The 27648-nt window shown below is 41.2% G+C and overlaps 1 protein-coding gene across 3 annotated transcripts; it reads left to right on the forward strand.

Moving 5' to 3' along the window:
• The first annotated feature begins 1610 nt into the window (after positions 1-1610).
• Positions 1611-27648, forward strand: POGLUT1 (protein O-glucosyltransferase 1). Of its 3 annotated transcripts, none has more exons than XM_003893965.4 (11): positions 1611-1769; positions 2483-2573; positions 3942-4085; positions 10238-10373; positions 12981-13102; positions 18644-18703; positions 20174-20273; positions 22294-22352; positions 23868-24035; positions 24812-24868; positions 25318-27648. In XM_003893965.4, exons 1-11 carry the CDS (start codon positions 1685-1687, stop codon positions 25472-25474), a joined length of 1179 nt encoding a protein of 392 aa, XP_003894014.1. In that variant the 5' UTR covers positions 1611-1684; the 3' UTR covers positions 25475-27648. The 3 variants fall into 3 exon arrangements, with proteins under 3 accessions (XP_003894014.1, XP_017810676.1, XP_009198311.1); XM_017955187.3 differs by lacking the exon at positions 1611-1769 and adding an exon at positions 1776-2110; XM_009200047.4 differs by lacking the exon at positions 1611-1769 and adding an exon at positions 1776-2074.

Consider the following 27648-nt stretch of genomic DNA (forward strand, 5'->3'; position numbering starts at 1 on the left):
TGTGCAACAAGAGCAAAACTCTATCTCGAAAAAAAAAAAAAAAAAAAAAAAAAAAAGAGGCTGAGTGCAGTGACTCAAGCCTGTAATCCCAGCACTTTGGGAGGCCAAGGCAGGTGGATCACAAGGTCAGGTGTTCGAGACCAGCCTGGCCAACATGGTGAAACCCCATCTCTACTAAAAATACAAAAATTACCCAGGCGTGGTGGCGCTCGCCTGTAATCCCAGCTACTCAAGAGGCTGAGGCAGGAGAATCGCTTTAACCCAGGAGGTGGAGGTTGCAGTGAGCCAAGATCATGCTACTGCACTCCAGCCTGGGTGACAGAGTGAGACTCTGTCTCAAAAAAAGAAAGAAAATAAGTATTTGTAGTTCTATGATCACTAAATATATCTACGCTGACCTATATATACCTATATAAAGATATATACCTGTACTATACTATATACCTATATTGTCCAGTATCATGTTGCCCACTGTCAAGAAACAAAATTTCACCAAATTTAAAGTTCTTGGCTGGGCATGGTGGCTCATGCCTGTAACCCCAGCACTTTGGGAGGCCGAGGTGGGCAGATCACCCGAGGTCAGGAGTTCGAGACCAACCTGGCCAACATGGTGAAACCCTGTCTCTACTAAAAATACAAAAATTAGCCGGGCGTGGTGACACTCCTGTCATCCCAGCTACTCAGGAGGCTGAGACAGGAGAATCGCTTGAACCTGGGAGGCAGACGTTGCAGTGAGCCAAGATTGTGCCACTGCACTCCAGCCTGGGCAACAGAGCAAGACTGTACTCTGTCTCAAAAAAAAAAAAAAAATCTAATTGGCTTTTATTAGTGATTCATGAATCAGGCAGCATCTCAGCTATGAAACAGAAAAGTGTTCCAATGAGCTGAGCAGAAGGGGTTGGGCTTATAGGCAGAAGAGGGCTGAAGAAAGCAGAAATAAGGAACAAAAAGCAGATTGGTCATTTTGAAGTTACTTTCCTTAAAGAGTTACATCAGAGGGAGCTTCTTTATCATGCCAGCACAAGTATATGGGCCCCTTCTCCTATTTGTTGGAAAACTGGCCCCTTTTAAAGTTGAGTTTAATTATGTGGCACCTAGGACAAGTGCCTCCATTCTGATTTTGTCTACTGTCTTGAGGCCTAGTGCCAGAGATCAGTCCAAAACAACGACCTGCCATAAACTTTATTTAACACCACTGATTTTTTTCCCTACGTGTAAGTCACCCCAACTTTTATAAATTCATATTACAAAGGGACCCCTGCTATGCTAATTGCAACCTTTGGGTCTAACTGTGCTGTACACACACACACACACACACACACACACACACACGCTCAACGAATCTATGCTATTTGATAAGAGGCAATTTGATGTCAAGAGAACTATTTAGCCTAGGCTCTATGCCAAGCCTTGGTTGTGCCACTAACTGTGAAACATACCCTCTCTGACCTTCAGTTTTCTGGCTGCAGACCTGTTTTCCCAGGGATGCCAGGGAGGGAGGATAGGCAACTGGTCCATTGGTTTATTCTCCCCACCTTCCTGGCGCAGCCTTCTCAGGGAAACTCCGCCTCAAGGCTGGGGACTGGAGGAGGGGTGCGGGGGGAGGAGGCAGGGTGGCCATCTTTGTGCGGGGCCGCGCTTCCGCCAGCGCCGCGGCGGGGAATCTGCAGCAGGTCGGCTGGCGATGGAGTGGTGGGCTAGCTCGCCGCTTCGGCTCTGGCTGCTGTTGTTCCTCCTGCCCCCAGCGCAGGGCCGCCAGAAGGAGTCAGGTGGGCTCCGGGCAGTGCCGAACCTGCCCCTTGGGCTCGTGGTCTGGTCGTAGTCCCGAGGCGCTCCCCCGCGCGGCCGGCGCCCAGGAAGATGCTGTGGCCGCTGTAGCGCGGATCTGGACAGAGGGCACCGGGGCGCCTTGCGGCGGAGAGTGAAGTGCCGGGGTCTCTGCTCTTGCTCTGGACGCTGGAGAGTAACCCATCCCCCAGAATTCAGAATGACAGGGAGGAGAGAGAATTCCCCGTTCACCCGCAGGAGGCGTCGCCCGTGCTTGGCTACTCTGGACCTGCCTGAAACACTGAGGGTCGGGGATGGGGACGAATGTCGTGCGCGCGCGCCTGTGTGTATATGTGTTGCCAGAAGAGAAGAGGGGTTTATTGTCTCTAGCTTTTAACCGATCCTCTTTGTGGAGTTCAATTTGATTAGTAGAAAGTGAGAGTCCGCGTCACTATCCATAGCATTCTGAGGGTTGGGCGTTAAGCTTGGGAATTTTCCAGTTTCTTGGACACCTGACACCCGGGTAGAGGAACAGACTTGACATGAGCGTGAGAGTTACACACACAAAAATTCCTCCCTGGCGTTTCGTTTCCATCAGTTGGATGGGAAGGGGATTTCTGAAAGTTTTGGTCTTCTGTTGCTTCTGCCTGTGTGGTGTTAGCAAATAACGCTCAGGAGACTTTTTTTTAACTCTCATTTACTTCACTTTTTAAAGGTTCAAAATGGAAAGTATTTATTGACCAAATTAACAGGTCTTTGGAGAATTACGAACCATGTTCAAGTCAAAACTGCAGCTGCTACCATGGGTGAGTTCTTTTCTTTGATGTGTCTTTGAGAGTTTAGTTGTGTCACAGGAAGTATTCTAACATCCTCGAGAGATTTTGGTTGCAGTGGTCAGAAAGGCAAGGATATTTTTCTATTTCTAGGGAATAAATATGCCCTGGGATGGGAAAGGCTCAGGTGGTCTCAGCCTAACCACTGACTGGCTGTGGGATTCAGTGCACGTGCATCTGTTTTTCCCACTGGGCTGCAAGCTTCCTGAGGTCAGGGTCTGTGTCTTATTTGTTGTTGTCTCCCTGGTGCTAGCCCTCAGTACGTGCTCAATAAATATTGTTGAGGAAATAAACCCATCTATAGCTGAATCTAGTCCTAAATTTCCTGATGGTTATCTTTAGAAAACGCACATGCCTGTAATCCTAACACTTTGAGAGGCCATGGCCGGTGGATCATCTGAGGTCAGAAGTTCGAGACCAGCCTGACCAACATGTGGAAACCCTGTCTCTACTAAAAATACAAAAATTAGCTGGGCGTGGTGGCACATGCCTGTAATCCCAGCTACTCAGGAGGCTAAGGCAGGAGAATTGCTTGAACCGGGGAAGCAGAGGTTGCATTGAACCCAGATCACGCCACTGCACCCCAGCCTGGGTGAGAGAGTGAGACTCCGTCTCAGAGGGAGAATGCACCTCAGGGCCAGGATGAGGTATGGTAGATAGATAACTCTGAAAACAGACTTGGGTGTGAGTGCCGGTACTCCCACTGGTTACCCCTGTGCCAAGCCACTTCAACTCCTGTGGGTCTCAGATTCTTCATCAGCTAAGTAACAGGGTCTTTTAAGCTCCGCTTTATGTTATTTTTGACTCCTCAAAAAATTCCCTGGATGCTTATACTTATTGAAAACTTACTATGCACTCAACTTTAAAAGGAATATAAAATAGTGTAATTTTGGTTACTGCTGTCAGGCTATCAGAGTAAGGGGGTATCGGGGAGAGCGTGGACCAGACAGACCAGAACAAGAGAGTCCGTGCTATACTGTAAGGCAGAAACTTCACCTCCTCTGGGATTGGGAGGAGATGCCAGGAGGACTGAAGTGACTAGAAGGACACAGGTGTGGCATGAGTGGTGAAAGAGGAATACAGAACTGCCAAGGGAGGGGCAATCCAGATGGAGGGAGGAAGAAGAGACATTGACCCACTTTTTACTTTTTATTGCCTTATTGCCGTTGATGTTTCAGATTACCTACAGGGCTTCTAGGGAAGAGCGGTTCATTCTCACCCTCGATTCTTTCCTTCCACTTACTGTGTTCTCTAATACGAAACCTAAATGCACTTAGGAAGTAGGTGGAATGGCACCACTCTCTTGGCCTGCTTTCCCTGATGACTCCCATTCTTTCCCAGTGTCATAGAAGAGGATCTAACTCCTTTCCGAGGAGGCATCTCCAGGAAGATGATGGCAGAGGTAGTCAGACGGAAGCTAGGGACCCACTATCAGATCATCAAGAACAGACTATACCGGGAAAATGACTGCATGTTCCCCTCAAGGTAAGAGTTACGAGGTAGATATATCTTCTGACTTTATTACATATAGGCTTACCGGATACCCTTTTATAGAGGAGCCAATTCATTGGACTAGCAAGCAGATCCCTCCTCCCATTTCAGGCAGACTATGAAATAGTGACAAGCTCTTCTCTTTGCCTGGGAATTTTTCTTGCGAGCTACTCTCAAAGCCTGTCTCCTCTGTGAGACTTGGCTCATCACTGGTAGTACTGGTGGTGGCTCTGCCTCTTCTGCTCCTTCCCTGGGATACAGTAGCAGCTGGATACAGGCCGATGAGGCCTAGCAGGAGGGAGCTGGACTGAAGAAGGAGGAGGAATTGGTTGAATGTCATGGGCCAGTGTAGTTCTAGATACTGAATATTCAAGAGGAGGTGGTAGAGTCAAGAGGAGTAACTAGATGGGGTATGGTTGCTCCCACCTGTGATTCCAGCACTTTGTGGTGGATTGCTTGAGCCCAGGAGTTTGAGAGCAGCGTGGATTATGGCGAATAATCTGACAGAGTGGCAAATAATACGACAGAGTGAGACCCTGTCTATAAAAAAATATAAAAAATAAAAAACAGGAGTAGCTAGTGCTGCAAATTAACGCCAGCCAAGACTTCAGAAATTCAGGTGTGAGACCCGAGGTACCATGTCATTTGGCTGAAGGCAGGGTGGTAGGCAGGGAGGGTCATGGGCTGAGCGTGGAGGTTGAGTTTAGGCAGCATTACATTTTGGAGTTTTTTGTTTTTTGTTTTTTAACTCAAATCTTTATCAAATTAGAAGATACAAAACTCAGAGGGCATAATATTCCCTTATGTAAGAGCATCTTTCTAAACAATCCCTATTCTGTCATTAAAAGTAAAATAAATGTGCAGAGTTGCAAAAAAATTATCAATTTGTACATAAAGATTTGTATTATTTGTATTTAATAACAACTTTGTAACAATTTAATATTTACTGTTATAAATATGTAAAGTAAGCCAGGTGTGGTGGCTCAGGCCTGTAATCCCAGCACTTTGGGAGGCCAAAACGGGCAGATCACCTGAAGTCAGGAGTTCGAGACCAGCCTGACCAACATGGAGAAACCCTGTCTTTACTAAAAATACAAAATTAGCCGGGTGTGGTGGCGCGTGCCTGTCATCCCAGCTACTCAGGAGGCTGAGGCAGGAGAATCGCTTGAACCCGGGAGCCAGAGGTTGCGGTGAGCTGAGATTGCGCCATTGCACTCCAGCCTGGGCAGCAAGAGTGAATAAATAAATAAATAAATAAATAAATGTAAACAAGAAAACAGGCTGGGCATGGTGCCTTGTGCCTATAATCCCAGCACTTTGGGAAGTCAAGGCAGGAAGATCGCTTGAGCTCAGGAGTTCAAGACAAGCCTGGGCCACATGGCAAAACCTCATCTCTACAAAAAATACAAACATTAGCTGGGTGTGGTGGCATGTATTTGTAGTCCTAGCTACTTGGGAGACTGAAGTGAGTGGATCACCTGAGCCCAGGAGGTCAAGATTGCAGTAAGCCTGAGCCATGATTATGCCACTGCACTCCAGCCAGGGTGACAGAGCAAGACCTGTCTCAAATAAATAATAATAAGAACAATGAAAAAGAAAGATTATTTAATATCCCACAACCCTGAGGAAATCAGTTACCCTTTGGCTATCAGATATCAGGGGAAATAAGGTTGTAGAGGAAAAAATCATTAAGGTATTTTAAACAGACATTTGTTTTGTTATTTGGGACTCAATAATAGAGACTTTAAATATAAATTGTGAGTCTGGGGGAATTTTTAATTTCCACAAATGAGAAAGAAAATAAGAATATAGACATTGTTGGACTTTGAAAGCTTACCCAATGTTTAATAGTTTGCTGAACAATTGCCAAATGAAATGAAATGCTTTCAAAGTTTCTGAAAGGCACAATTCTCTTCTTCCTGAGCTCAGAACATTTTGATCATAATCATGAGCTTAGAAATGTTCTGAAGGGAGTACAGTACATTTCATTAGCAATAAAGTAATGTATATTTCCAATGACACTGAAAGTTCCCTATCCTAGCTACACGTACAACTAAGGAAAACAGAGAGGGACAAAATACAAATAGAATGCAGTATTCCAGAACACAATACTGAATGAAATGCACACAGTTGTATGATATCTTAAAGATTCCCATATAGCTAGAAATAATATCTTTCTAGGTCTAGATACGATCTTTTTTTTTTTTTTTTTTTTTTTGGAGAGGGAATCTCACTCTGTCACCCAGGCTGTAGTGCAATGGCGTGATCTTGGCTCGCTGCAACCTGCACCTCCCAGGTTCAAGCGATTCTCTTGCCTCAGCCTCCTGAGTAGCTGGGACTACAGGCACCCGCCACTATGCCTGGCTAATTTTTATATTTTTAGTAGAGACGGGTTTTCACCTTGTTAATCAGGCTGATCTCAAACTCCTGACCTTGTGATCCACCTGCCTCAGTCTCCCAAAGTGCTGGGATTACAGGCAGGTCTAGATACTTTTAATCTATCCAGTTTCAGAAACCTATGTGACATTTTAAAAATTCAGTTTTGAATAAAATGAAATATAAACTCCACATTTCAAGGATGAGCAGAGGAACCAGAGATTTATCTAATTCTAGAGACAAGTCATTTCAAAACTGAGTTGTAATAGTATTTTTTGATAACAGCTTTATTGAGGTGTGGTTAAGATAAATTACATGTGAAGTATAGAATGTTCCCACAACAAAAAAAGTATGTGAGGCTATGTTAATTAGCTTGATATACTCATTCCACAATGTAAACATGTATCAAAACATTACATTGGATCCTGTAAATATATACAATTATTATTTATCAATTAAAAATAAAACCTACAGTGTACACTAAGTCTTCATGTATGTTTATGCCAAGATAATGAACCTTCCATCACAACCAAAATATTCTTTCTGCCTCTTTGCAGTCCCTGTCTCCTGCATCTCCCTGTCTCCCTCTCCTCCCCATGCCCCACCTTCAGGCAGCTGATGACTACTTTCTCGAATTATGGATTATTTTCTAGAGTTTTCTATAAATGGAATTATATAAGAGAGTACTATTTTAAAAGCCAAATGTGGCTGGGCGTGGTGGATCACACCTATAATCCCAGCACTTTGGGAGGCTGAGGCGAGTGGATCACCTGAGGTCAGGAGTTCGAGATCACCCTGGTCAACATGGTGAAACCCCGACTCTACTAAAAATACAAAAAAATTTAGCCAGGCATGGTGGCAGGCACCTGTAATCCCAGCTACTTGGGAGGCTGAGGCAGGAAAATTGCTTGAACCTGGGAGGCAGAGGTTACAGTGAGCTGAGACCACGCCATTACACTCCAGCCTGGTCAACAGGAAAGAAACTCCATCTCAAAAAATAAAAAATTAAAATAAATTAAAAGCCAAATGTGAAAGAAATATGAGTGTTTTAGCTATAATGTATAAATTGTACTGCAACTTTTAAAAAACTTTTTAACTAGATTTTTTTTCTTTTAGTGTCAAAGAATATTACATGCACTTTGGATATGTAAAATATCCAAATATTTTAGCATGGTAAAATAAAAAACAGAGAGGGACAAAATACAAATAGAATGCAGTATTCCAAAACACAATCCTGAATGAAATACACAGAGTGGTATGATATCTGGAAGATTCCCATATAGCTAGAAATAATATCTTTCTGGGTCTAGATACGATCCTTTTTTGGTTTTTTTTTTTTTTTTTTTTTGAGAGGGAATCTCGCTCTGTCACCCAGGCTGGAGGCTGGCTGCCTCTTTGCAGTCCCTCTCTCCTGCATCTCCCTGTCTCCCTCTCCTCCCCATGCCCCACCTTCAGGCAGCCAATGACTATTTTACCATGCTAAAATATTTGGATACCTCCAAAAGACATTCAGTGAAAAGGAAGTTTCTCTTCCACCTCAGACCGCTAGTCCCTGAGACCTCTTTTCAAAAAACAATAAGAATATGTGTCTTGTATATCGTTCTAGAAATAGTCTATACATATACAAGCATCTAGACTTATCAACGAACTAAAACGTGCTCTATCTTCTGTTCTGCACTTAGATGTCTTTTCCATATAACAGTAGATTTTGAGATTGTTCCATAAGAGTCCATAGAGAACGCCTCACTTTTTCATGGCTGTATAATAATTTATTATATGGATTTCTTTATTCAGCCCTTTATCAATGGACATTTAGATTATCCCTCACCACATCCCTTTGCTTTTTGGATAATGCAAGCAATGCTGCAGTGAATATCCTTGTTACCGTGAACACTCATGTAAATATATATGTAGGCTAAATTCCTAGAAGTATAATAACTAGGCCAATTAATGTCATTTTAAAATCTTGATAAATAGGCTGGGTGCAGTGGCTCATGCCTGTTATCCCAGCACTTTGGATGGCCGAGACGGGCAGATCATCTGAGGTCAGGAGTTTGAGACCAGCCTGGCCAACCTGGAGAGAACCTGTCTCTACTAAAAATACAAAAATTAGCTGGGCATGGTGGCCTGTGCATGTAATCCCAGCTACTCAGGAGGCTGAGACAGGAGAATCACTTGAAATCAGGAGGCGGAGGTTGCAGTGAGCTGAAATTGTGCCATTGCACTCCAGCCTGGACCACAGAGCGAGGCTCCATCTCAAAAAAAATTATTTATATATATACACGTATATAGATAGATAGATAGATAGATAGATAAATAGGCTGGGCACAGTGGCTCTCACCTGTAATCCCAGCACTTTGGGAGGCTAAGGTGGGAGGATCACTTGAGCCCGAGAATTCAAGATCAATCTGGACAACATACCAAGACTCTGTCTTTACACACACACACACACACACACACACACACACACGCCAGGTGTGATGGCACACACCCGTAGTCCCAGCTACTCAGGAGGCTGAGGTGAGAAGATTGCTTGCTCCTAGGATTTTTGAGGCCACAGTGAGCCATGAGCATGCCACTGTACTCTTCAGCCTGAATGGCAGAGCAAGAGACCCTGCCTCAAATAAAAAAATTTAAAAAAAAAAGAGAGAAATCTTGGTAAATAGAAGCTAATTGTCCTACAAAGAGGCTAAACACTTCCATAGCTCATATATCATATGCTGGAAATAGATCTCACACCCTCACGAACACTGCACTATTGGACTTTTGATCTTTGTCAATCCGATTGGTAAAATTGGTATCTAGTTTCGTTGATATTTCTTTATTATTAATACAGTTGAGCATCTTTTCCTATGTTTGTGAACCGTTGATATTTTTTGCAATTATCTCCCTATATATAAAAAACACTTGTTTTTTTTTTTTTGCTGGGGGATCTCACTACATTGCCTACTGTGTCACTATGTTGCAGGTCTAGAACTCTCGGGCTCAAAGAACCCTTCTGCCTAAGTCGCCCAAGTAGTAAAACAATATTTTAAATCAGTCATTTCCATGCTGCCAGGAAATTTTGATCAAGCCTTTGAATGCTGCCTCTAGCATCGTGCTGGTCAGGACCTCAAAGAATGAGGCAGAAACCAGCTAAATTGTCAGTGTATCTTCTTTTTCTTTCAAGAAATCCTCTGAGGATTCCCAGGGAATCTAGTCAGAAAGCTATGTTACAGTGTTTATGATTCTGTATATAACACTTTTTCTGGCTTGCAGAACTGATTTTGATAGTGTTCTTTATTCAGGTTGAAGATGATGAAAGGTTTTCTATCTGTTCTCATAAACTAGGAGACTTAATTATAATGAAATAAAAATGGTGTCTTTGTGAGAAGCAAAGCCAAAGGAACACAGGTAGAAAATTAGCTATTTCGCCTGTTACGAGAGTTTGTATCTTGTCTACTAATTAAATGATGCCATATAAGGGAAATAAAGAAAAGAAGAATGAATAAAGTGGTAGAAGTAGCAATAATATTCCCTTCAAAGCTATGATGATTTATTTGGAAAATTTTATTAAGTATTTTAAGCTGGAGCAGCTTAGCTAGGAGTGAACTTGCACAATGCAAAAAAGCAGAATGACCCCTTTAGAAGCATTGCTTTCAGGGAACTTTGCAGTAGGCTGATGATCTGGAACACTGAGTTGTCTTACTTTAAAATGTGAATGGGATCTCACCTTGTCGTAGAGCCTGCAGGCACTGCTCTGCTGAATTTATGGTATGTCTGGTTGACAGGTGTAGTGGTGTTGAGCACTTTATTTTGGAAGTGATTGGGCGTCTCCCTGATATGGAGATGGTGATCAACGTACGAGATTATCCTCAGGTTCCTAAATGGATGGAGCCTGCCATCCCAGTCTTCTCCTTCAGTAAGGTAAGTACAGGGAGAGCCACATGGGTGGATGGAGGGTGGTCCTCTAAGTTATGAGCATGAGATCATTGTCCTGTGACATAGTCTGATGGGCAATGGTAAGGATGAGGACTGAGCTACAGAAATGGGTCTGTGTCTCTATTAGCGTCACAGTGATTGAGCAAAAAGACAGAGGAGGGGAAGTTGAGAACCGGTAAGTCATGTAAGATTGCTTGAGTGTCTATAGGGCTAGAGATGGAGGCTAGGGCGTGAGAGGCCTGAGAAACCTACAGGAATTAGAGGTGGGTCTCGAAGATCCTACAGAGCATGGGAGGAAGGAGTCCAAGAAAGCTTAGAGTTAGGGAGCACCTTCATTCCAAAAGTTTATTGAGCTCCCACTATGTATATATTCAGCCATAGTGCTGGGTATCATCTGTCCCATTTGTCACCATATTCCAGGGGCCCAGCATGGCTAAAAGTGAACCTGAAGGTGCCAGATAACTCCATATGCTGTGTGTGCAGGCAGTGCCTTGAAGGGATAGGCCAGAGATAACCTAGAGGGCTATGCAAGGGGGTGATCTTTTAGACTCATCATGGAAGATTGGAGTAGCTAGGACACACCTGTAGGCTTAGGGAATTGGGGCAAGGAATATCTTGTCAGTGCTCAGGTTCATGTAAATGTTGTATCACCAGGGATGGGCCTTGGTTCCCCAGAGACAAGGAAAGCATTTGGGGGTGGGGGTGGAAAGGCTAGAAGAGAGTGGATGGAAGATTCTATGGGGTAAGAGTGAATTGAGGAAAACCCCATGGAATCTGGGGAAAGGAACACTATCTCTGATTTGGTTTGTCCAAAGCAGAGGGACCTTTTATCCCCACTTTTTCTTTATCACAGTTTACTTTCTCCCTAGACTTGTTTTATTTCCTGTGTTGCAAGTGGGCAGAGGCCACATTTGTGTTGCATTTCCCATGATCTAGCCTCATTTCTCAAAAGTGCTTGGTTCCATTGTTTGTCGTGAAACTCACCCAGAAGAACAGATAGAGGCTCCCATGTAAGTCAGTAGGGACTTCGTGTTTGTTATCTATCTATTGTTTCTGCAGATAATGAAGTATGACCATCGGTATACTAACTTTCCATTCATCTTTGCTTCCCTCCTGTTTTTTAAATCAGTGACTTCTAGTTTCCAAGGGAGGGTTTTACTCTGTCAACTTTATAGTTAATTGTGCAGCTTCTATTGAATAGCTGTTATGTTTAAGGTGCTTGATGAATCACATCTTTTTTTTTTTACATATTTGAGAGACAGCAAACAGCATATTGTGCATGTATTTCCAGTGGAAGAAACAGTAGAGTTAGAGGTTAATCAGTGGCCAGATTTTGAACAGAAGTAACCATAAAAAGGGAACAAATGGAGGCCAGGCACAGTGGCTCATGCCTGTAATCCCAGCACTTTGGGAGGCCGAGGCAGGTGGATTAAAAAAAAAGGAACAAATGGTTTCAAACTTCTTTCTTTTTTTTGAGACAGAGTCTCACTCTGTTGCCCAGGCTGGAGTGTAGTGGTGCGACTTTGGCTCACTGCAACCTCCACCTCCTGGGTTCAAGCGATTCCCCACCTCAGCCTCCCGAGTAGCTGGGACTATAGACACCTGCTACCATGCCCGGCTATTTTTTTTGTTTTGTTTTGTATTTTTTAGTAGAGACAGGGGTTCACCATGTTGACCAGGCTGATTTCGAACTCCTGACCTCAGGTGATCCACCTGTCTCGGCCTCCCAAAGTGCTGGGATGACAGGTGTGACCCACCGTGCCCAGCCTCAAACTTCTTCAAAAAGATGTGATAACACCCCTTCCTCTCATTCTGCTCATCCATACTTCTGACCCTGATCGATGAATAACCAAGAATGTATTGACCAATCAATGTGAGCCCAACAGTGCCATAGTATGAGATAACACTAGCTAATATTTATGAAGTATGTAAAATGTGCCAGATACTGTTCTAAGATTTTACGTGTATCAACTCATTTAATATTCAAAATAAGCCTTTTAGGTAGATCATATTATTGATATTATTGTTTCCTCCATTACAGTGATAAGGAAGCTGAGGCATAAAACCATTAAGTAACTTGCCTAGAGCTATAAAGAGGTGGAGTCAGCATCCAAACCCATATGATCCACGTCAGGAGCCCACACTCTTAACCATTGCACTGTATTTCTTGGCTCTTGCTCTCAAAAAAACCCATTGGGAAATAACCAAAAACTGGTAAGACAGTGTAAACTCTTAAGCGTAATAGTCAAACAATGAGAGAGCTCTGTGATTATTCAGAATTGGGCATATTGTTTCCTTAAATTGAAAATCTTAACAGTATATATCCTCTAGGAAAACAGAATTTGGGGGAACTAAAAAAGTTGACCTTTAATGTGATTCTAAATTCTGGAATTCAGTGAGCCCATGACTTTTAATCCATAGTCACTTTTGCCTTTTAATGTCTACAGGCTAGACTTTGGAAAATAGGGAAAATATATCTTTGGCAATGTGACACTAAACCAAGGCTGTCCAGATCCAGTGGCATGATTGCAGTTGCCTCTTTTCACTCTGTTCCAAGACTGATTTAGAACGACCTGTCTGTTTTTGTTGAAGACATCAGAGTACCATGATATCATGTATCCTGCTTGGACATTTTGGGAAGGGGGACCTGCTGTTTGGCCAATTTATCCTACAGGTCTTGGACGGTGGGATCTCTTCAGAGAAGATCTGGTAAGGTAGGTGCTTTAAAGAAGTTTTATTTTTTTCCTCTTTCTGGGTTTTCTTGAAATAAGCCATAGAATATAACCAATTGTTTACTTTTTTTTTTTTTTTTGAGACGGAGTTTCACCCTTGTTGCCCAGGCTGGAGTGCAATGGCACGATCTCAGCTCACCGCAACCTCCGCCTCCCAGGTTCAAGTGATTCTCCTGCCTCAGCGTCCTGAGTAGCTGGGATTACAGGCATGTGCCACCACACCCAGCTAATTTTGTATTTTTAGTAGAGATGGGGTGTCTTCATGTTGGTCAGGCTGGTCTCGAACTCCTGACCTCAGGTGATCCACCCACCTCGGCCTCCCAAAGTGCTGGGATTACAGGCGTGAGCCACCACACCCAGCCTATTTACTTTTAAGTAACTAATTTTTAAGTTAAAAATTAAGGACAGAAAACTGTAACATTAGCAATTTTGTATATGTCTAATAATGTTTACATATCCATAGAAAAGGGCTGAATAGTCCATCCTAAACTATCAGCAATGCCTCTTTGCAAGGGATTGTCAGAGACTTTTGTTTTCTATTTTAAATTTTTCTTTTTTTTAATTTAATTTAATTTAATTGTTTTTTGCAACAGAGTCATGTTCTGTCTCCAGACTGGAGTGCAGTGGTGCTATCGCGGCTCACTGCAACCTCTGCCTCCCGGGTTCAAGTAATTATCTTGCCTCGGCCTCCTGAATAACTGAGATTACAGGCATGCACCACCACACCCGGCTAATTTTTTGTATTTTTAGTAGAGATGGGGTTTCACCATGTTGACCAGGCTGGTCTGGAACTCCTGGCCTCAAGTGATCCACCCACTGGGTGCTGGGATTACAAGTGTGAGCCACTGCGCCCAGTCAGTATTTTCAGTTTTTCTATACTTAAGATTCTTTAAATAAGAGTGTGTTCTTTCATAGTAAGAAAAAATGAATGCCCGTGTCATGTGGGGGATAGAAAATTATTTGGAAGAATATAAACGTACTTGGCAATTGAGAACGAAATACTTTAGGCAGGGCTGAGGGAGCATAAATGTTCCATAAGCATCTCAAGTACAAGCTTATTCCAGATCCTCTCTGATTCATGACTGAGACATGCCTTGGCCTGTTGACTCCATCCTGCTATCATTTCAGAATTTAGATTGTGTAGCTCATCCAAGCTGTAGGTATTTCTTAACCAGCTACATTTTACATCATGATTCAAACAACTTTGGTGCTTAATTAGGGAACTTCCAGAAACACAGTCATTATAGGCCTTCTCTCAGGTATAAGGAAAGCAAACAATTCAACCTTGTTTCCATAAATACCTATCACCTCTCCCAAGTGTGGCTGAAGGTTCAAAGAGGGTTAAGGGAATATTCCCCTCCTGAAGAAACATACAGGGCTGCAGTCCTCAGTGGTGGGTAGAGCCCTTTGTTAAAAAACAAACTTCTCCAGTGGGTATAATTTGGAAATTTTAAAAAATAATAACAGTCTCATATTTTACAGAACTGGAACTAGAAGTTGTCTTTGTCCAGCCCTTAATTTCAGGGATAAGGGAATGAAGGCACAGAAAGGTTTAGTGATCTGGTCAAGGTCAGAAGCAAATCTAGGCCTAAAGTCCTGGTTTCCAAGTGCTTTATGCAACCTTCTTTACTGGTTAATATTCCTTGTGTTTTCCTGACATTGAGACTGTCATTGCTTGCTTATTTTGGGGTTTTGAACATAATTTTGAGACGGGGGAAAAAGGTATGGTTTTTTTTTTTTTGTTTGTTGGTTGTTTTTTAAAATTTTTTGTAGAGACAGGTCTTGCTATGTTTCCCAGCCTGATCTCAAACTCCTGGGCTCAAGTGATCCTCCCCGCTTGGCCTCCCAAAGTGCTGGGATTACAGGCATGAGCCACCACACTAAGCTGGAAAAAAGGTTTTAAACTTTTTTTTTCCCTAAGTTATTCTTGGACTTGGCCTTGGTTTTCTAATCCTTTCCCCCACCCCACCCCCTCAGGTACTTGCAAATACCCTTTTCACATTCTTCTTTTTGTAGCTCTTTTCCCACCTGCCATGCAGCTGCCTTGTTTTTAAAATCTTTAAAAACATTTTAACTGATTATGAAACCTATATATGCTCATAAAATTTTACAAATATGTATAACTTAGGCAACTTTCCCCCTAACTTATTGGTGTATCTAAGTAATCTTTCCATGTCAGTACATATGAAGCAGTCACTTTATTTATCTATTTGTTTATTTGTTTATTTGTTTATTTTTAAGAGGCAGGATCTCACTATGTTGGCCAGGGTGGACTCAAACTCCTGGGGTCAAGGTGTTATCCAGTTACTCCACCATGTAGTTATTAATACCATTTCCCCCCATGTAAACTAGTAAACAATTTTTAGGCAGATAGAATGTTTTAAAGTGTAATCTTATATGAATGCTTTTTTTCTTTTGATACCTTCCTATTTTATTCAATTGAATTTATTCATCGTTATAGAATTGCCATTTTGTTTTTTAGAACCCTCCGTTTGGAATCTCTAGTGATGTTCATTGGTTACCTTGAAAATTTAATAATCTGCTTGTTTATCCATCTGCACTGATGTCTGCCTGCCATTCTCCATTCTATTTTTCTGATATTTTGAGAGTTTGTGCCCACTGATTTATATTTGACTCTGTAGAAGAATTCATTGTTCTTTACAGATTAAATATTTCATTTGTTTTTTTTGTTTGTTTGTTTGTTTGTTTGTTTTTTGAGACGGAGTCTCGCTCTGTCTCCCAGGCTGGAGTGCAGTGGCCGGATCTCAGCTCACTGCAAGCTCCGCCTCCCGGGTTTACTCCATTCTCCTGCCTCAGCCTCCCGAGTAGCTGGGACTACAGGCGCCTGCCACCTCGCCCGCCTAGTTTTTTGTATATTTTTAGTAGAGACGGGGTTTCACTGGGTTAGCCAGGATGGTCTCGATCTCCTGACTTCGTGATCCGCCCGTCTCGGCCTCCCAAAGTGCTGGGATTACAGGCTTGAGCCACCGCACCCGGCCTACTAAATATTTCATTTGTTATTGTCAGAGAGAGTTTGAAAAAGAGGGCTGGGGTAGCACCAGGCTGTGGTGGCCACTGTTAGCACTTGCCTGGAGAAACAAGTCCTAACCTAGGTCTTTTGAGGGAGGATGGGTAGGTTAGGAGAATGAAAGAGAGAGAACAGTGATACACAGTTTGGGTCCTGTGTATGTATATTAAACACAGCTTCCGCAGGAACCAAGGAAATAAAGAGAAGTAACTTTGAGTATAAATTGATACATTTTTTGTTAGATAGTTTGACAATATGTATCAAAATTGGAAATGTATACTGTGTATCCTTTGACCTAGCTGTTTCACATCTAGAATGTATCCTAAGGAATTAGACAAGTATGCAAAGATTTGTGTACAAGGATGTTTACTACCATGTTGTTTCTTAAGCAGAAAGTTGGAAACTACCCAAAAGCCCATCAATAAAGTGAATCATAATATGACTGTAACCATTATGAAGTGAATCATAATATGACTGTAAAATGGAATTTTTGCAGTGAGTCTTTGCCAGAGGTTATAAAATGGAACATAGTGCATGAATGGAAAGGCAGTGTAGGTTTTAAAAGCTCTGCGTTCAAATCCTGGCTCTCAATAGCTGCATGACTCTGCGCAAGTTGCTTAACCTCTGAAGGACCTCATTTGTAAAATAGGGATGATAAAACCTACCTCTTAAGATAGTGAGAATGATTTTATATTTACAAAGCACTTATAACAATGTCTGTAACATAGTGAAGTGCTATATAGATGTTGGCTGTTATTATTATTTATATTTCCTATTAAGATTGTTACCTGGGCTGGGCGCGGTGTCTCACGCTTGTAATCCCAGCACTTTGGGAGGCCGAGGTGGGCGGATCATGAGGTCAGGAGATCGAGACCATCCTAGCTAACACGGTGAAACCCCATCTCTACTAAAAATACCAAAAATTAGCTGTGTGTGGTGGTGGGTGCCTGTAGTCCCAGCTACTCGGGAGGCTGAGGCAGGAGAATGGCATGAACCTGGGAGGTGGAAGTTGCAGTGAGCAGAGATGCGCCACTCTACTCCAACCTGGGCAATAGAGTGGGACTCTGTCTCAAAAAAATAAAAAATGATTGTTACCTAACAGTATGTATGGTGTGACCTCTGTTACATAGAGCAAAGTTTCTCAGTATTAGTGTTGCTGACATTTTGGGCTGGATAATTCTTTGTCCTGGGAGCTATCCTGAGCACTGTAGGATTGTTTAGCAGCATCTCTGATCTCTGATCTATACCCACTAAATGCCAGTAGCAGTCCCCTAGTAGTGACAATCAAAAATGTCTACAGACATGGCCAAATGTCCCCTGGGTGGGAGGGAAGGGCAAAATTACCCCCAGTTGAAAGCTACTAATATGAAGAAATGATTGCCAGGAAATTCTTGGCTAAAATGTTACATTGTTACCTGTGGACGGGGAGATTCCAGAGGACTTCTTACTTTTATCTTTATGCTTTTTCATGAGAACTTTGCATGAGGAGCATGAAATATTTTCCACTAAAAACAAAACAACAAAAATCCAGTGCTATAGTGTCTCTGCTTGGGCAGGAAGAAGTAGGGGGTAAACAAGATAGTTCTGGCCTTAAGACTGGAGAATCAGGTAAAGGTGATCCATCCAGAAAAGGCCAGAGGATGAGCCAGGTTGGCTGAGGGTGGAGGTCTGAGGACCTGGAAGATACTGAGTGCATTCTCAGCTGAGTGAAAATGAGCAGCATGACATTATATGTATCTGAAAAGGATCTATGCCTAGAAAGTTTATATCCTGAGTTTCTCCATGACTGTAATACAGCCCACCAATCCCTCATTAACTTCAGTTCAGCCTTCCCCTCCTTTTTCAGAGGAAGATGCTGTGCAGACTTCTGTACAGGGAGGGTTCCTACGAAGCAAGTTAAGAATGATGCATCTGTGAGCTAGCAGTTTCAGTAAGGAAGACTGGCCGTGGTAATGTGTACTGAGATCTGAGTTTCAAGGACTTCATCTTTATGGAGCACTTAGTCTGGCTTTAAGAATACAAAGGTGCTTTTCAAATATCAGACTAAATCCGATGACACTTCCCACCTATGCAAAACATAAAATGAGAGAGTGATTTCCCTTTCATTCCATTTCTGATGCTTTTTTATTTTTTTGCAGTTTTGTTCACATAATTAATTTCATCAGTAGCACCCTACTTAAGGTACAGAGGAAATCCACATTTGCCAAATTATAAAGAGACCTGATCATGACCTTCACGGTTTGGGGGCTTTTCTTTCAATGTTGTTAACTTGTTAGTGGGGAGTAGATTTGTAGATACAACTGAATAGCACCTCCAGAGCCATGAAATGGTAGCAAAAGGAAACAAAGTGTCCTTTAGGGCTTTTTCTTTTGAGTAGCTTTGATTAGACTTATTTAGAAATATGAAGCTCTGAACTAATCTTCAGAAATGGTTAAAGCACATTCTTATATAGTTGAAAAAGATATATTGAAACTAATTAAATTCTGTATTCTTAGGTCAGCAGCACAGTGGCCATGGAAAAAGAAAAACTCTACAGCATATTTTCGAGGATCAAGGTGAATTATTTTCTGACATTTTACAAATACATTCTTCCAAGTAATGTAAAATATAAGTAACCTTGAGGGTATGACAAGCTCTGTAGTTCAAAGGGAAAGCTAAGATAGCAAAGAAAGAAATGTGGAATCACAATTTTAGATTTGAGAATAATTCACATTATTTGCCCAAATCGCCATTGATTGAGTTGATATTCAAAGAAGTAAAGTTCATCCACTTCAGTCATTTAGCAGATATTTTACATAGTGTTACAAGTGTGTTGGGCATTGATTGTGTGATGTCAAACACAACAGATGGGTGTCTTCTTACAGTCCCTAGGAGTAGCTTATGATCAGTTTCTAGGAGTAGCTTATGATCATGCCACAGTCACTCTGCTGGTTAATGCAGAGCAGAACTCAACACCATATTTCTTAACTGCCTTTTTTATCAGAACATGTGACTGCCAAATAGTAGTTAAGAGCACAGACTGAGACTGCTGAAAATGAAGAAGAGAGCAGGGAGGAAAGAGAAGAGAAAAATGGCAAAGGTAGTAGAAGGTCCCTGTGTTGTTCAGTTCCATAGTCTCAGTGCCAATAACAGTTCCTAGCATGTCAATATACGATAAGTATCTGTGGAGTAGATGAATAGAAAAGACCGTGAAGGGAGAAGGGTTTTGTAGTTTTAGCAAGTGAGTCCTTGCCAGAGATTATACTCTCTCTCCACCCTCCTCTTCGCTTGGGAGATAGACTTTAGGAGGTAAATGGATTATCCAGCTACTATGTCCTGTTTCTTACCAACTTCTTTGGTTCTTAAATCTTGAAGTCACAAATTAACTTGGGGACCATGTCTGGACTTCAAGAGTTTTAGGACTCCCTTGAAATTATGTGGGGATATGTGCATTTTTCTGGGAAGGAGAGGAGGTTGGTTCATAGTTCTTAACAGATTATCAAGGAATCCATGATGCCTCACATGTCAAGATCCTCTGCTACTTGGAACATCACTAGAAATTTTTCCACATATAGTCATTAGGTTTTTAAGCCCTTTGGTTTTTGTGCATTTTTAAAAAATTAAATATTATACTGGACTGTACAGAGTGTACGTAACAAAGGTCATGTAGCTGTTTTAGTGAGTGGTGACTAGCTAGCCTCACAGTTATAAGCACCAGTGATTATAGAAGCTACATGAACTTTCCTAAAAGGGAAATCATTCCCTGGGATTTGACTATAGTGACCTGAACAACATACCCTTTAAGACCAAACGCAGACAAAGAAGAGCCAAGCACTCCCCAACCCTAAAGGTACAGAGGGGACCAGCCCTGGACAACCTAGGTGCTGCAGTACCCAGTGTACCTCTCCTCTGCTGTCACGGCACCAATGAATTGTCCATTTGTGCAGAGTCATTGCCTTGGGTCCTAGTCCTGCTCACCTTTCAGGGATTGGGAACAGTATTCTAATACAGGCCACACAGTTTTATGTCATGTGTTTCTTTTATAGGACAAGTCCAGAACGAGATCCTCTTATTCTTCTGTCTCGAAAAAATCCAAAACTTGTTGATGCAGAATACACCAAAAACCAGGCCTGGAAATCTATGAAAGTAATCACCAGTCATCTGACTAGAACTACAGCAGTGAACATTCTCACTCAAAGAACATTGCCACCTAGGTAGAATTTGAGATTAGGTTTCCTCTCAGTGGTGAGGTGAATGTAAAGAAAGTTCCATGAACCAGCATTAGCATATATGTAAATTCTCCTTTTTCAAACTTACATTGCTTTTCTGGCCATATTATGACTAGTATATTGCACTACTTTGAAGGTTTAAACCAGGGGTCACAAACTTTTTCCAGGAAGGGCCAAATAGTAAATATTGTAGGTTTTGCAGGTCATATGGTCTCTGTTGTAGTTGCCAGCAGTAGTATGAAAGCAGCCATAGGCAGTTTGTAAATGAATGAGCCTGGCAGTGTTCTTATAAAAACTTTATTATGGCCGGGCATGGTGGTTCACACCTGTAATCCCAGCACTTTGGGAGGCTGAGGTGGGTGGATCACTTGAGGTCGGGAGTTTGAGACCAGCATGGACAACATGGTGAAACCCTGTCTCTATTAAAAAATACAAAAATTAGCCGGGCATGGTGGTACGCACCTGTAATCCCAGCTACTCGGGAGGCTGAGGCAGGAGAATTGCTTGAACCTGGGAGGCAGAGATTGCAGTGAGCCAAGATTGTGCCATTGCACTCCAGCCTGGTGACAGAGCAAGACTCCATCTCAAAAAAAATTAAAATAAATAAAATCAAATAAATAAAAAAATTAAAAGTTTATTTATGGGCACCGAATTTTGAATTTCATGTAATTTTGTCATAAAATATTATTCTTTTGCCTTTTCTTTTAACCATTTGAAATGTAAAAATTTCTTAGTCCATGACAAAAACAAGCAGTGGGTCAGATTTGGCTTATGGGTCGTACTTTGCCAACCCCTGGTTTAAATTAATGGTCTCAACCCTGGCTGTGCAGTACAACCAGAGAGCTTTAAAAAATGAATTAAATGAGTCAGAATCTCTGGGGCTCGTGTCCAGGAATCTTCATTTGTTTAAAACTTTTCAAGTGATTCTAAGGTGAAGCCAGAAATGGGACCATTGGTTTACAGTCCACTCTCTCCTCTTAACTCTATGGCTTTTTGCCTTAATCAAAGAAATTAAAGCCTTAACCTTCCTTTATATGACATTTCCATATACCATATGAGGATGCTATGAGAAAAAGCTTTAGACTTCTTGGGAGAAAACTAAGTAAATCTGAGGTGTATGTATTATTTCATACAGTTTTTTAATCAGATAGGAGCAAGTGAACTTACAAAACTTTATTAAATAATAAAAATATGAAAAATGTATTCATTTAGAATACAAATTGTTAGCATCTACTGTGGGAGGCTGCAGAAGCAAACAAAACTTGTCCCCTCATCAAGGAGTTTACCATCTGCTAAGGTAGATGGAGTGTACATGGGGATCTCAAACTCAGATGTCCCCAGGGACCAGCAGGTGATATCAGTAGGTGAGCAAGAGAGAATACTAACACTTCCAAGTGTTAGTAAGAGCCCAGTTTGCCAGATCATCCTTTTTATTCCCCAGGAAAGATTGGAAATCTGGATTTTTGCAAGAAATATCCTACCACCTATAAAGGTTGGCAATGATTGGATTTTTTTTTTAAATACTTTGCATGCCCAACATAATTTGAGCATGGGCTGTATACACCCCTAAGGTTATCAGCCAGCACTTGGGATCTTCTCTGCATACATAATTTATACAGAGTGAAGTGTGCTGCGGGCTGTGACATCTGAATTCAAAGAAGGGCAACATGGCTTTAGGTGAGCTTAAACTCTGAAATCAGACAGACCCTGGTTAAAACTCTGTCTTCTATTTAGAGCCACATTGACCTTGAGCAAATCTCAACTTCCGAAGCCTTGGCTTCTGCATTTATATAATGGGAATAATAATGTCTCCTGAGTATATTGATTATGAAGCTTAAATGAGGTAATGTTGATGAAATGTTTAACAATGCTTGCTGCACAGTGATCACAATAAATGCTGTTGCTACTAATACTAATAACTTCCTTTCCACTTAAAGGATACCTTAGGAAAGCCAGCTGCTAAGGATGTCCATCTTGTCGATCACTGCAAGTACAAGTAAGATTTCCAGTATGGTTTCCATACTGCTTTTGAAATAGCTTCACTTTGGGTGAGAACTTTAATATAAAGGCCCAGCTGGAGTAAATGAAAGTTGCATTAATGCATTTCACTGGCTTTTCCTGAGGGCCTGTATGCACTGACCTGAGTTCTGCGGGGACTGTAGAGAAGAATGGAACATCTGTAGAACAGAACAACAGATAGCTGCATGCTAGCTAGCAATCACAGTAATGTAATTACCTCTCCATATGCCCCACCCACTCAATAGTTGAAGTTAGAATAAATATTTCTCAGTTAATAAGTATTAGAATTATTATCCTGGTATGCTGGCATGCTCCTGTAGTCTTAGCTACTTGGGAGGCTGAGGTAGGAGGATCCTTTGAGCCCAAGAGTTCAAGACCAGCCTGGGCTACATAGTGAGACCCTGTCTCTAAGAGAAATAAAATAAAATTCCAGGACTAAGAATTCGATGAACAGGTAAAACCAGGTCTAGAGGAGGGCAGCAGTGGTGGGGGTGGCTCAGAGTTAGGAATGCCAGTGACACACAGAGTAGGATCTACATGGTGAAAGCAACTCTGGTTGGAGACAGGTGCATGCATGAGAAATGCTGAGAAGACAGCCTTTTTTTTTTTTTTTTTTTCCTGTGGGCAATCTCTGAAAATTGATTAGGTTTTCCTCATTCTCCTCTCTATACCAGAGGGCCCTTATCCCCGGCCATGGTACTGGTTGGTTAGGAACAGGGTTGCACAGCAGGAGGTGAGCAGTGGGGAAGTGAGCATTACCACCTGAGCTCTGCCTTCTGATCAGATCAAACCCTATTGTGAACTGCGCATGCAAGGGATCGAGGTTGCGTGCTCCTTATGAGAATCTAATGCCTGATTATCTGAAGTGGAACAGTTTCATCCAAAATCATCTCCCCCACACTGCCCATCCATGGAAAAATTGTCTCCCATGAAACCAGTCCCTGGTACCAAAAAGGTTGGGGACCATTGCTCTATACTTTAAGAGAAGAGGGTGATGTCTAGGAAGCAGTGGAGACCTTTGAGCAGATGGGGTACACTAGAGGAAAAACAAGGCTTTGGGAGGCCATGACTAGTTAGAGACGTTAGGCCTAGAAAAGCTTGTGAATTTTTTTTCACTCTTTATATTTTATGTTTACCATTGAACAATTATTTTCTCAAATATGTTCCAAATCTACAAACTGTCATTTCCTTCTGAGCCCTGTATACACTCTAGCCGGCACCCAGCTCCTGACCCTATCTAGCTCTGTCTGGAGAAAATAATCCCCTATTTTTCCTCACCCTGACATTCCCAGAACAACCTGTAGTCCTAGCCCTGGCAAAGCAAAGAGTTGATAGAAACCCCTTAGGAACATACAATGTGTCCTTGAAAACTCAAAGTGGAAAGAGAGTGGAGAGGAATCATGAAAGAAGGGGAGGGGAGAATAAGCATAAAAGGTCATATTTGTGGCAGCAGGCATACAGTATCAAGTGTATTTTGCTCTTTTTTCCCCAGGTATCTGTTTAATTTTCGAGGTGTAGCTGCAAGTTTCCGGTTTAAACATCTCTTCCTGTGTGGCTCACTTGTTTTCCATGTTGGTGATGAGTGGCTAGAATTCTTCTATCCACAGCTGAAGCCATGGGTTCACTATATCCCAGTCAAAACAGATCTCTCCAATGTCCAGTAAGCAGTTATCCCCCAATGCAGAGTTTCTAAAGACCCTTCCAATCTGCTTTTAAAAATGCCTTAATGCCTTAAAACCAGTCATGTAAGACATTTAGTCCTATGAATTTTTTCCATTGAAAGCTTTTTTCCCTCTTGGTTTACATACATAGTATTGCATTATTATCCAAGTAGGCTATAAGTGGAATTTAATTTGAAAAAGCGCTTTAATACTGGTTTCAAATGAAACATTCAGACAAAATGAAGTGAAAAAGCTCTAATCTCTCCAAGACTAAAGATAGGGATATTCAATCTTATTATATTGTCAAAAGGATTTTCAGATACAGCATGAGAATTGATTCAAGTGAAGCTTCGGCAAATTTCCTCTCATGATGGGAGGAACAAGGAAGAGGTATAGAGAAGGACCAGAGTTATCTGCATATTGTTATGATGGTGATATCTGTGTGTATATATATATTTTTCTATATATAAATATGTAAGATAAATATAAATATATATTGTAAAATATATGTATACAAAATATATGTAAATATATAATGTAACTTCTGTATTTTCTCAAATATGTCCCAAATCTACAATAGGGTATCTTTAATCAGTGTGTGGGGTTTTTTTATTATTATTTTGTTCTTGAGAGAACCCTGATATCTTTGCTTTAAGGAAATAATCCACCATCCACATACCTAAAATTATCCATAGACCTCAATCTATATGGTCTTTCTGATTTAGTGCTAATAAAGTTGGTCTACATTTCAGAATCTAAAATTCTTTTCTTTTAGAGAGCTGTTACAATTTGTAAAAGCAAATGATGATGTAGCTCAAGAGATTGCTGAAAGGTGAGTTTTGTTCATTTTCCCTTTCCACTTTACTTTGTCATCCCCATTATGCCCTAGCCAAAGTTACCTGAATACTGTTATCATGGTGATACTGTATTTTATCCTCATCATATGGAGATAATTCAGAACTAAAGCTGTCCTGGGGGGAAACATATACACACGTCTACATATGCCCAAGCTTTATAGAAGTAGACTAAAATCTTTGAGGTAGTTAAACAGGTATGAACCTTGGCTGTTTATAAGTTGTTTTAAAGGAAAAAGATGTTAAGTTCTATTGCTGCATGCATGTATGTGGATATGATTGCCATAGGGTTGGTTCTTGAGGCTCAAATGAATTAATTTATATAAAATGCTGAATAATGCTTGGCACAAGGTGAGCACTCAAATGCAGACTGTTATTATTATTAAATTCTGTGCTTTAACATTTTCTTGTTAAATCTTGTCTCTAGGGGAAGCCAGTTTATTAGGAACCACTTGCAGATGGATGACATCACCTGTTACTGGGAGAACCTCTTGAGTGAATACTCTAAATTCCTGTCTTACAATGTAACAAGAAGGAAAGGTTATGATCAAATTATTCCCAAAATGTTGAAAACTGAACTATAGTAGTCATCATAGGACCATAGTCCTCTTTGTGGCAACAGATCTCAGATATCCTACGGTGAGAAGCTTACCATAAGCTTGGCACCTATACCTTGAATACCTGTTATCAAGCCAAATACCTGGTTTTCCTTATCATGCTGCACCCAGAGCAACTCTTGAGAAAGACTTAAAATGTGTCTAACACACTGATATGAAGCAGTTCAACTTTTTGGATGAATAAGGACCAGAAATCATGAGATGTGGATTTTGAACCCAACTCTACCTTTCATTTTCTTAAGACCAATCACAGCTTGTGCCTCAGATCATCCACCTGTATGTATCCACCACTGTGAAATTGACCGTGTCCATGTGATGATGCCCTTTGTCCCATTATTTGGAGCAGAAAATTCATCATTTGGAAGTAGTACAACTCATTGCTGGAATTGTGAAATTATCCTAGGTGTGATCTCTGTCACTTTATTTTAATGTAGGAAATCCTATGGGGTTTATGAAAAATACTTGGGGATCATTCTCTGAATGGTCTAAGGAAGCGGTAGCCATGCCATACAGTGATATAGGAGTTCTCTTTTGTAAAACCATAAACTCTGTTACTCAGGAGGTTTCTATAATGCCACATATAAAGAGGCCAATTGCATGAGTAATTATTGCAATTGGATTTTGGGTTCCCTTTTTGTGCCTTCATGCCCTACTTCTTAATGTCTCTCTAAAGAAAAAAAAAAAGACAAAGCCTCTTAATAAATTTAGGAAGTAGTCCTCATTCTTTAATGGAACTATACATAGAGCAGCAGCTCTTCCTCACCCTTTGCATACCTTTAATATTTTTCCTTCTTAAATTGGCCACAGCAGGGGTCATTCACACTCTCACTGTCTTGCAGGAACCACAAGAAGTCTTCATATGTGAATGTGCCGTTCATTTGGTAGTTAAGAGCTTTCAACTTCAAATATATAGGAGATGTTTGTTTTAGTGCAAATCCATGTTGGAGTGCTTCCTTTTTCCTTTTTTCCCTTTTTGAAAAAGATGTTTTGGGTAGTAGTTTAATATCTCAGGGTGCTCTTTCTAACATAGTATAAAATGAAGAAAAATATTTAGATTAAAACTCTGGAGTCTGATGACTTAGAACTATCCTTGACCCTTAGGCCCACCCTTTCCACAGAGAAATCACCTCTCTTCTTTTGTCTCTTAAGACCTACTGGGTATTAACTAGTTTCAGAATTAGTAAATGTGAGATTCAGTCACATAATTATCAGACATTCCATTTGTCAGAAATCTATTAGGCTTTTTAAACTCTTTTCCACAAAATTTTAAGTCTGTTGACCTTCTTAGAGAAGTTGAACATGCTTGGCAAGATCATTTCATGGAATAAGCAGATGTTTAAAGTTGGATTTTTGTGTGTGTGTGTGTGTGTGTGTGTGTGTTTTTGTTTTGTTTAGTACTAGCAATGCACAGGGACTGTGTTCTTAGGTGCTGTGAGTCTGTCTATAGGCAGTCCAGATTTCTGAGTTGTACTATGGTTTTGCCTTGTCACTATGAGGCCCTACTAGGTGTAAGCATTGTCTCTGAATTTTAATTTCCTCTCATTAAAATAGGAACAAAATTTACTATCCTTTATATTAGGAGCTGAAGATTCATTTCCCTGGGAATGTTTCCCATTTAGCTTCAAGTTTTAGCTCAAACATCACCTTCTTTCTGACTCCTTTCATTCATTCCTCGAGGCAGTAAGGGGCTACCATAGTACTTTGCTTATGCCTGTATTATATGACATCACTGTAGTTGCTTGACTGTTTCTCCTACTGTTCTGTGAACTTATTAATAGGTGAGAATCTAGTTTTACTCATCTTGATGTCTCCAGGATCCAGCACAGTGCCTCATACAGAATAGATCCCAAAGAACTGGTGGGTGGGTGGATGGATGGAGGAATGGAGACAGTTGGCTTAACTGGATCCTATATACAGATTGTTACTGGCTCCAAAGGATGATTAGATAAGACTGTAAGAATTGGATCAATGTAAATCCTCACTTGCCCTTTGAAGAGCCAATAAGATCATCTTTGTCTTTAAATACAGCAAATATTATTCAGATTTTGTACTTGTCTATCTGTTTACCTCAGTGTAGATGATATGAGGATGGTATAACTATGTAAATGGTTTGTTTTTGAAAATAATTTGTTTCCCCACAA

Source organism: Papio anubis, chromosome 2 (genome assembly GCF_008728515.1).
Source record: "Papio anubis isolate 15944 chromosome 2, Panubis1.0, whole genome shotgun sequence".
NCBI lineage: Eukaryota > Metazoa > Chordata > Mammalia > Primates > Cercopithecidae > Papio > Papio anubis.

Excerpts from the sequence above, each read along its gene's own strand:
- POGLUT1 (XM_003893965.4), top strand. The coding sequence starts at position 1,685 with ATGGAGTGGTGGGCTAGCTCGCCGCTTCGGCTCTGGCTGCTGTTGTTC. Across the intron at positions 24,036-24,811 it reads ACAGATCTCTCCAATGTCCA|AGAGCTGTTACAATTTGTAA; the intron begins GTAAGCAGTTAT and ends CTTTTCTTTTAG. Across the intron at positions 24,869-25,317 it reads GCTCAAGAGATTGCTGAAAG|GGGAAGCCAGTTTATTAGGA; the intron begins GTGAGTTTTGTT and ends TCTTGTCTCTAG.